General features: G+C 47.1%; 1 protein-coding gene across 2 annotated transcripts in view; it reads right to left on the bottom strand.

Annotated features, from left to right (window-relative positions):
- Positions 1 to 4,980: 4,980 nt before the first annotated feature.
- Bicd2 (BICD cargo adaptor 2) overlaps positions 4,981 to 10,452 on the bottom strand; it is a 45,431-nt gene continuing 39,959 nt past the window's right edge. The window contains exons 7-8 of one of the 2 annotated variants that reach the window (XM_021215308.1): positions 8,775 to 8,985; positions 4,981 to 7,050 (exon numbers count right to left, since the gene is read on the bottom strand). In XM_021215308.1, coding sequence (XP_021070967.1) covers positions 7,045 to 7,050; positions 8,775 to 8,985 — 217 coding nt within the window. In that variant the 3' untranslated portion in view covers positions 4,981 to 7,044. Of the gene's footprint in view, positions 8,986 to 10,452 lie in introns of both variants that reach the window. The other variant, XM_021215307.1, reaches the window with a different exon arrangement.

Below are 10,452 nucleotides of genomic sequence, written 5' to 3'. Positions count from 1 at the left end.
ACCTTGGCTACATACAGAGTCAGAAGCCAGCAGGGCTACTTTAGAACCTGTTTCAAAACAAAACAAAAAAAAAATTATAGACATAGAAACTCCTGAGTCTTTTTTTATTGTGTGTACTGTGTGTATGCATGACACATGTACATGATGTATAGGTGCATAGGTGCTTTGTGGCAGTGTACCTAGGGGTGTAAAGACAACCTTGAGAGTGGGTGCATGTGTATGGCATTTATATGTGCATGGTATGTATGTACATGTACCTGGTGATGGTGTGTGATGTGTATATGTGGTGCACGTGTGTGGTGTTCGACTGTTCTGCTTTGCTAATGACATTTAAGTACTTATGTTTTGATATGCATTTTCTTTCACCCAACTTTAAATTGGGTTACTTGTGAGATCTTGATCAAGAAAATGGACAAGGTCCAGACAGACCATCTATAAAAATGGAACTTTGATCCTACCCACAGTGACCTGAACAGGAAGGCAATCCTTATCTGTAGAAACCAGCCAAGGAGGGCAGCCTGTTTGGGCAGCCTACAGGAAGTGGGATGCTATCTCTAGGGACTCACTGCTGGTAGGCTAAATATTAACCTCGAGAACAATCAGTCCCAAACACCAGGACCTGATCAATAACCTGCTTCCAACTTAGGACCAACCAAAAAGCCAGATACACTCCCCTCTCTGACCCAACCTCTCAACCACAGCCTCCAAGTCATTCCCCTGAGGCAGGCTGGTGAGTTTTAGGGAAACCTGTAAAATCCTGCCTGAAGCATCCTCAAACATTCTCACCCTCAATCCTTATTACATTCCTGTCCAATGGGTGAGCCACAGTAATTAAATGGGCCATTACTATCTTTTTAAGCACATCCATTAAGAAAGGATCTTTGTTTTTCAAGATAGGATCTATGTAGCTCTGGCTGTCCTGGAAATTTCTCTGTAGACCAGGCTGGCCTCGAACTCACAGCACAGAGAGCCACCTGCCTCTGCCTCCCAAATGCTACCAAGGGCTACTACTGCTCAGCAGGGTTTTGTTGTTGTTTAACCTTCATTTAAGGGCTGGTAAGATGGCTCTGCAAATAAGACACTTTACTGTAGTCAAGCTTGATCTGAACTTGAACTTGGAACCCACAAAGCAGAAGGGGAGTCATCATCCTCTGAGCTCACATGTGCACCATGACACATGTGCTCCCCCACATACACACAACATAAATGTAAAAACTAAAATAAGGCAAAAAAATATATAGTCCTTCTTCTCACACGTTAAACCTGTCTAAAATAAATATCTTTTAACAATAAAATAAATTTTTTACAAGATTTTTAAAAGGGGTTCGAGAGATGGTTCAGTAGATAGTAACAGACCAATAGCCACAAGACAAGACAGCTCGCATCTGTCTTTAACTCCAGTTCCAGGGGATCTGATGCCCTCTTCTGGCCTCTGTTGGGAACTGCATGCATATGATGCACAGACTTACATGCAGACAAAACACTCATGCGTGTAAAATGAAAATAAATGTTAACATTACAGGAAAAAAAATGACTTAATGGAGGCTTAACTTGCATTACCTGTTCCTCTTGGTAGGCTGTATTCCAAGGAATGGGTCCATTTCACCTATTACTGAACTTGTAAGCAGAGGTCATCACTGTACTTTTGTTATCCTTCGTATGACATGTGAGTGTTAATGCTGTCTCCTTCTTCATTTCTAGCATCCGTACTGTGTATTTTCTGCCCCTCCCCCACCCAAAGTGAACTTGGTTAAATATTCCTATCCTCCCTTTTAAAAAATATTTTCAAAGAACCAGCTTTTTTTGAACCAATTTTTTTTTCCTGTACCAATTTTCTATTTCCTATCCCACTGACCTTTGGCTAAGTTTTTCCCCTTTATGAATGTTTTGGCTGCCTAACACGAAATGCATTAAGACGTTTTTCCACCTTCATTTAGCTCACTGCAATCTCGCATCTCTGTGGAAACTTGTTCCTGTGCTCTGCAGAAAGGTGCTGTTTAATCTCCGAATATATGGGGACCTCCCAGCTTTCTTTCTGTTAATGATTTCTGGTTGAACTCCTTCGTGGGCTCGGGGAACCCATCGTACATTTCTGTTCTTACAACTTAAGGTCTGCCTTGGGGCCAGAATTGGGTGTTATGCCACACACTCCACGTGATCTTCTTTGGTGTTTTGGCTGCATGTATGTCTGTGTGAGGGTGTCAGATCTTCTGGAACTGGAGTGACAACAGTTGTGAGCCACTACCATGTGGTTGCTAGGAATTGAACCTGGGCCCTTTAGAAGAGCCAGTACTTTTTTTTTTTTTTTTTAATTATTTTATTTACATTCCAGCCCTTGTCCTGCCTTGTGTAACCCCTCCTACAGTTCCTCATCCCATTCCTCCTCCCCCTTGCCTCTAAGAGGGTGCTCTCCACCCTCATCAGGTCTCCTTCTTCCCTGGGGCCTCAAGTCTTTCCAGGATTAGGCACATCTCCCACTGTGGCCAAACAAGGCAGCCCTGTTATATATGTGCTAGGGGCCTCAGACCAGCCCACGTATGCTGCCTGGTGAGTAGTTCAGTCTCTGGGAGCTCCCTGTTATCTTGGTTAGTTGAGACTGCTGGTCTTCCTATAAGATCACACTACCGTTCAGTTTCTTCAGTCCTTCCCCTAAGTCCACTGGAGGTGGACTCTTAGAGTTCCCTCTCCCCAATGTTTGGCATTGTGGCAAAAGTTACCCCCATTGAGTCCTGAGAGTCTCTCACCTCCTAAATCTCTGGTATTTTCTAGATGGTCACTTCAACCTCCCAATCCCAAGGCTGCATATCTGCATTCATTCTCCTGGCCTTGTGGACTTCTCTCCTGTCCCCTCCATACCTGATCCTATGCCCCTTTCCCCTGCCTTCATCTCCCAGGTCCCTTCCTCCAAGAGCCAATACTCTTAACCACTGAGCCATCTCTCCAGCCCCCAAATACAGGTCTCAGAGCTGCCTTTTGTCCAGTGTTCCATCTCTCACCTTGGTGGAATGCAATGATGTCCTCTAAGCTGCTTCTGTGTCAGGCTGGGGTACATTTCTATTACCAACTTAACTTCTTCTCAAGTCTACTGCTCATTTCTTAGGCTAAACTGTGTCAATTTATCTTTATTTTTTTAGCACCCCTAAAGGAATTTTTGGCCCTTTATATTATGCGTCTGGGTCCTGGGCACGCATGCCCTCATCAGAGTGTGCCTGTGGAGGGCAGACGTGACCTGAAAGAGGAGGTGTGTCAGCCAGCACCTTTACCTACAGAGCCATCTTGCTGGCCTAATGTTCACTTTTGACTTTTGTTTTACTTATACAGTTCTAGTCTTTTAAAAAATTCTGTGTGTGTGTGTGTGTGCGCGCGCGCACACCTATGACTATGAATGCAAGTGATCATAAAGACCGGAAGAGAGGTCAGATCCGGGAAGCTGCAGTTACAGAAGACTGTAAGCTTTCTGCTGTGGGTGCTGGGCACTGAACTAGGGCCCTTTGTAAGCACAGTATATGCACTCAAGTTCTCAGACATACCTCTGGCCCTGTCTCATTCTAACTTGTATTTTAAACAGTTTTCTTTTTTCTTTTTTTTTTTAAAGATATTTTCTTTATTTACATTTCAAATGTTATCCCTTTCCTAGTTTCCCCTCCAAAAATCCCCTATCTCCTTCCCCCTCCCCCTGCTCACCAACCCACCCACTCTCATTTCTGGTCCTGGCATTCCCCTATACTGGGACATAGAGCCTTCACAGGACCAAGGGCCTCTCCTCCCACTGATGACCAACTAGGCCATCTTTTGCTACATATATAGCTAGAGCCACAAGTTCTACCATGTGTTTTCTTTGATTGGTGGTATAGTTCTAAGGAGCTCCAGGGGTACTGGTTAGTTCATTGATGTTCCTCCTATGGTGCTTCAGATCCTGCTTCAGCTCCCTGGTTTCTCTGGCTCCTTCATTGGGGACCTTGTGCTCCATCCAATGGATGGCTGTGAACATCCACTTCTGTGTTTGCCAGGCACTGGCAGAGCCTCACAGGAAACTGCTATATCAGGCTCTTTTTTTTTAAAAATATTTATTATTATATATAAGTACACTGTAACTGTCTTCAGAAGCACCAGAAGAGGGTGTCAGATCTCATTACGGATGGTTGTGAGCCATCCTGTGATTGCTGGGATTTGAACTCAGGACTTTCAGAAGAGCAGTGCTCAGCCCCAACAGTTCTCTTATTTTGGGCTTAAGAGAGTCAATATTTTTGGTGCACAATGATCCACTATACATACATATATATACACAAACATTTATATAAAATATATATGTGTGTGTATATATATGTATATATAATATTTCTGTAAAATCAGTAGTATATCTGTTTTCATTTATTTCAGTAATTTGAGTTCTCCCTAAAGTGCTGCCAGAGAAAGGAGACTGCAGAGAGCCGGGGCAGAATTTTGGAGGGAGACCCTGGGTAGACGAGGCTGCCAGAAGACATGACCGGAGAACACCCTGGCATCTGTCTAAAGAGTTAGACACTGCCCCAAGTTCTCACGCTTGCAGTTATTCCAAAGCACGTGTATCTCTCTGTACATATTCCTACAGTTAAATACAGCTTTATATTGACAATGAATCACCCTTGTCCCCAAGATTTATTCATTCCCAGGTCTGAAGCAAGACTTTGTTTTTTTCTTTCTTTTTTTTTTTCCTTTTTCTTCTTTTGAAGCAAGACTTTGGCCAGCACAAGAAACATGAGTTATTTGTGCCATGAGTCCTGAAAACTGCAATGGGTTCTGACCCCTCTGCTGCCAGTCTTCATGTTGAATAATGTGGGCAACCCTGGAGGAGAATCCTGCGCCCAAGGATAAATCCCAGGTTGTTTCTGGCCCGCACCTTCCGTGACTGTTGGGGTTGGCTGTTGGGGGCCCAGACTTACCATGCGTGCTGGAAGCGGTCACCTGGTTCGGGAGCGAAGCAATCACAGAGGGCACGCATGTGCTTCAATTGTTTTATTATTCTTTATTGGTCCTACCAATGCGACTCTTCACCCAGGCCCACTTTTCCTATGTGTGCTGTCTGTGGAGACGGTACGCCATCAGCCGTGACCAGAGTCTCAGCTAGTCTCACCTCCCTATGCCTTCGCCTCACTTGGCCTCATTTTCTCAGAAACTGAAGGCATCTGCTCATTATTTTGTTTTGGGTCTGTGTAAAGGTGCCTCGGCAGGAGAACATGCATATGACTTTTAAAATAAAGACCAACATTCTGACACTAAGGTAACACACAATAAAAATACAGTACTTAGACATCATTGCAAATAAATACCCCATACAGATGATGTTATCTTAAATGTAACAATATTTTGTATGAATCAACACTGTAACAGAAGGCAAAGAGTCCCAACAACTAGGAATAAGAAATGCTCATTCCAGGAAACAGAATTCTTCAATTTCTAACAATTTATATTATTATAATTTGTCCCTTTTTAGGCTGGAGGACAATTTAGCTCCCTCCACTAGTACCAATTTGACCACACCCTGAACCTCACTTAGCAAGGAGTTTACTAAGGAGTTTTATTGACTTCTGTTTCCTGAAATTAACAGTGATTAGTTACACCAAGCAAGAGAAGTATAATGTCTGACTTTCACATTTGCAAAGAATACTATGGCTAACCCCCTTCCCCACTCGTGTGCCGGCTGTGCCGGCTCTCCCGACACCCTCAGCTCTTCACAAACGTGATGTCTGCACAGCTTGCTTAGCGTGTCCCATGTAGTCCGTTTGGTTCCCAAAGCACAGTCCAGGTTTGTGTTTGTTTTGTTTCTACGCCCCTGAATTTGCACGTGAAGAATCACTGACTAACAGAATTTTGCACAATCACTGTTCTCTCTCCCTCAATGAAGACGCCCAAGTACAACGTGAGGCAGGTACCTGCAGGTCCACAATGGCCTTCAGCACTCCCAACTAGCTCTCCGCCGCCCGCTGCCCGCCCTGGAGACCTGACCTGGCTGGGACACCTCCCTGAACTGATGAAGGCACTACTGGCAATGGTTACTAACAAAAAGGTGTTGAAATTGAACACCTGAAAATCGACGGCTGTAGAATTTTCTAAGTGTACCACAATTTGGCACAACAACCAGAATAACAAAACAATTCCAATTTGGAATTTCACTGGTGCAGTTGTATAAAATTCTGTTAGTCAGTCATGCTTCACAATGTCCTAAAACCCAGAAAACTCTGGAATTTGTAGGTAATACTACTCATTCAATAATTTATGCTTTCAAGTGCCTATTACTGTTTTAACCAGAGCAAAGGTCAAGTTTTCTTCTTGTTACATTGAACTATTCCTAAGAATAATAATAATAATAATACAATATGAAAAAACCCCAGAATTGGAATACCCTGGATTTCTTAATGAACATGGCATTTAAAATCTGTAATTTCAAACATGAACCACAATGCCGTGTCCTCTAAAGGCTGCTGAACCACAGCGTGGATACACTGGCCAGCTCCTTGCCGGGTCGGAGCCTCACCCGAAGTCTAGCTACACACCATGGAGCACAGCTCTACCTTGTGCTGACGCAGGTCAACACACCAGAGCCAGGACGGACAGCTACAGGACCACGAGCACAGACCACGGCACTGGAGGCCGTCTCTATGCAAGGAATTAAGGAAGCAAATATAATATCAAAATATCAAAAGTGCACAGGTTGATCGGATAAAAAAGGAGCATGTGTAATAAGGAGAGCCCGTGACAGGCGTCCAGCAGGCCCCTAGAGAGCCTGGCAGCACGGCGGCGGCTGTGGAAGCAGGTTCTTCGGCCACACAGAGACCTTCCCAAAGCAGCAGCTTGCAGCATTCTCAATAGTAAAGCTTTTTTTTTTTTTTTCTTTCTCCCATTAAAAACTTGGGGAACACTATTTTGAAAAGAATTATAGTGGCATATCCAAACATTTCTAAGTGGACTTTAGGCTGCCCTTCCTTCCTCTGCATGGGTCACAGGAGGGGGGGGAGGGGCTGCCGTGTGACAGGGCCGGGTGGCCGCCTCCTCCCAGCAGCTACTCTACAGCTGAAAACAGGAGAAAACAAGACAGCATTAGAAATCAGTCACGTGCCACTCCCTGCTCACTGACAGCTGAAGCTCTTGTTCTGGGAGTGAGCAAGCTCATTAGTTAGCAGAGGAGGCCTGCATGTGTGTTAGGGGATGGGGCTCCAAGTGTCCACAGAGCCCCATACAGTGTGAGAAGCTGCGTTCTGGCCCAAAGAGAAAGAAAGGCAGAAGGTGGGTGGACATGCGGGCAGCCATTCCCAGGATGGACATGCAAGGGACATGTGTGGCCTGTTCTGCCCCCAGTGTACAACCATGTGGTGCCGAGAATCTGAGCAGTGGGGCACCCCAGGGTCCAGGGGTGAGAAAGAGAAAGCTGCTTGAGAGACTACAGGGCCATATTGGATAGCAATTGTTCCACACCATGAAGGATACCTTTCACAGGGAGAGACAGCCAAGCAGCTGTCATGGGAGATGCGAGTCTCAAAACTAGATGCCCCATGGGGACTGGGAGAGAAATACTGAGCAGAGTCCTGTTTTACAACTCACTAAAGCACACACCTGATCTGATGCCACAGCTCCGCACTGACAGAGCATCTGGAAAAGGAGAGCCCTCAGTGGCCTTTCTTCCTTCTTTAGTATCCCCAAACTGCACCGAGAACCACACAGCTCTTACCTGCCAGTTCTGAGCACAGCTCCGGGCCCACAAAAAGCCCCCGTAGCACACAGCTGGGCTCTACTGTGCTGTGCAGTTTGGTATAGCACTAATAGTTCTCAAAACGCTGCTTCTTTGGGTCTGACAACTTCTAGGAAAAGACCCAAGCACAAGCTGCAGATCTCAAAGGACCAAATAATAGGCTCTGAACCAAGGACCAAGGTCTGACCAGGTACTTGGAACACTTTCTCGTCAAAAAAGGAAACCTAAGACCTCAGGCCCTGCTAACTTGTCACCTCTCAGGACACAGTAGCATGCAGATCTCTGAGATGAGAGACCCCGGAGCAGCCACGCTCTGTCTGCCTGGGATACGGTTATCATGTCTGAGGTGTGGGGCTCACTGCAGAATGCAGGCTTTCTGGTCCATTCCCTCTGGGACTGTACTTCCATCCTGGATGTGGTTAGCAGTGAGATGCTGCACAAACTACAAGGGAACTCTTCATGAAACTACGCCAGCCCCTGAGAGCTAACCTAGGCTAGTCCTATGATGCAGGCTAGAGCCTCACAAAACTGCTTTCAAGTGCTGATAGTAGACACATGCGAGCAACATGCAAGTTTCAACTCAGGTTCTGCCCCTGTGAGTGCCCAGGGAAGAACTCACCCTTGGATTCCCTAACAGTGCCTGGAGGCCCTGGAAAACTTTCACCACACTGTCTTCCACAAAGGTGTGCAGCTCCACCCCTACTTCTGATACCAGCATCCCCAAAGACAGCACTGACATGGTATATCCTGGGGGGCGGGGCTGTGGCGTGAAAAGCAGCACAAAGCTCCAAGTGTCCTGGTTACAGACGTACCCCAATGCTGCCACTCGCCTAGAATGCCGCCTTCTTTGAGTTAGTCACGTTAAGAGCGGCCTAGCACTGCTGCCCCGCTGCTGCAGCTGGGTTAGTTGAGGTGAAGCTGGACGTTAGGTGTGCGGCGCCCCACAGCCCTAATCACAGTAAATGCTGTGCTTCTCGCTGCAGAACACCTGGTTGGCCAGCCCGGCGCCCTCCACCCTCTCGCTGGCACAGGCGCAGGTGTGACTTACGCTCGGTGCGGCTGGCTTGGCCTTGGAGGTGGCCTTGTTGCGGCCCCTGCGTGTCTGCTCATGGTCCAGCTCCAGCAGCTCCAGCCGCTGGGTGAGTGCCAGCTTCTGCTGGATAGCCATGCGCAGCAGGGAGTTAAGGGTCTTCTTCTCATCCTCTGCAGCTGCCAGCTGCCGCTGCATCTCATCCAGCTGTGTGATGTATTCGTCACACCTGTGGAGACAAAGCATAGCTGAGAGGCTAAGAGGGAGAGCGGGCCTGAGTTGGGGCCAGAGCTGGTGAAGCTTGTTCTGGTTCCTATTGCAAAGGCTCCTTTGGAAGAAGGCCATGACCAGGACGAGAGAGGTAGTGCTCAAACAGAACAGTAAGGTTACCTTCAATTCAGCGTTATTGCATTTGTTTCTTTGCAGGGAGAGAGGGCAGGAGTGGGGAGTGCTGGTTAGTTTCTCTGTTAGCCTGACACAGAGACTACAGTCATTTGGGAAGAGGGAACCTCAACTGAGAAAATACCCCCACCAGATAGGCCTTTAGGTAAGCCAGTGGTATATTTCCTTAACTAGTGATGTGGGAAGGCCCAGCTCACCATGGTGGGGCCATCCCTGGGTCCTGGGTGCTCTAAGAAAGCAGGTTGAGCAAGCCACGAGAGCAAGTCAGTGAGCAGCAGCCCTTCACGGCCTCTGCGTCAGCTCCTGCCTCACTTCCCTAGCTGGTTAGCTAGAAGCTCTCAGGTAAAATAAACACCGCCCCCCCCCCCAAGTTGTTTTGGGCCATGGTATTTCATTACAGCAACAGAAACCCTAAGACATGGGGGTGTTTGTTTGCAGGCCTGAAGTGGTTCTGATAAGCAAGGCTTGGTGCTCATCCATTTGACTTTCTTCCAGTAAGATCTCTCCCACTTTAAGAACAAAAAGGTATCTCAGATACTGAGACATCACTAGCTCCCAGGATTGAGCTTGATCCTACTGCAAACCATATCTGGTGGTTAGTAAGCCTTTGCTGAGTGACAATCAGAGCCAGGGAGGTGTATAGCACCCAAGCGTCCACCTGCTGTGATGCAGCATGCCCCACCCCCATGGTGTGGAGGGAGAGGGCCTGGCCAAGGTTCCCTGGGTGACACCGGCACACCTGCCTAGCTGGGGTCTGTCTGGTGGAATCTTAAGACACTGGGCAGCTCAACTCTCTAGAGGTGGTAGTGGGCACATGGGCTCTAAGCACTGCCCTTCTGCCATCCATGGCCCTGCCTTACCCACACCCAGCTGGTGCCTGAGCGCTCCCCTCAGAGACTACATACTGTCTTCCTCATATATTTGAAATCCAGAATTCACAGGAAAAGTCAGGTCTTTAAACAGAACAAGTTCAAAAGTTATGATTTGTGCAAGATGCTGAGGAATTACAAGAATTCTTTCCTAATCCCACCAAGGGGGGTGGGGTGGGGTGGGGTGGGGTGGGGTATGGGTGTGGGTGTGAGTGGGGGTGTGGGTGGGCTGCAGAGGGAAAAAGAGCTCCATGAATTCTAGGCCAGCCTGATCCACATAGCAAGCTCCAGGGCTACATAGTGAGACCCTGTCTCAAAAAAAATTTTTCCCCCTAAGATCCAGTAGGAAATGTCCAGAGAAATGCTGGACTCTTCTGCCTGTGCCTGCCTTGGCCGGACCTACCTGCAGAGATGCTAAGAGACTG

The sequence above is a fragment of the Mus pahari genome, chromosome 16 (assembly GCF_900095145.1).
Source record: "Mus pahari chromosome 16, PAHARI_EIJ_v1.1, whole genome shotgun sequence".
NCBI lineage: Eukaryota > Metazoa > Chordata > Mammalia > Rodentia > Muridae > Mus > Mus pahari.
This window is presented reverse-complemented; position numbering and strand designations above follow the sequence as displayed.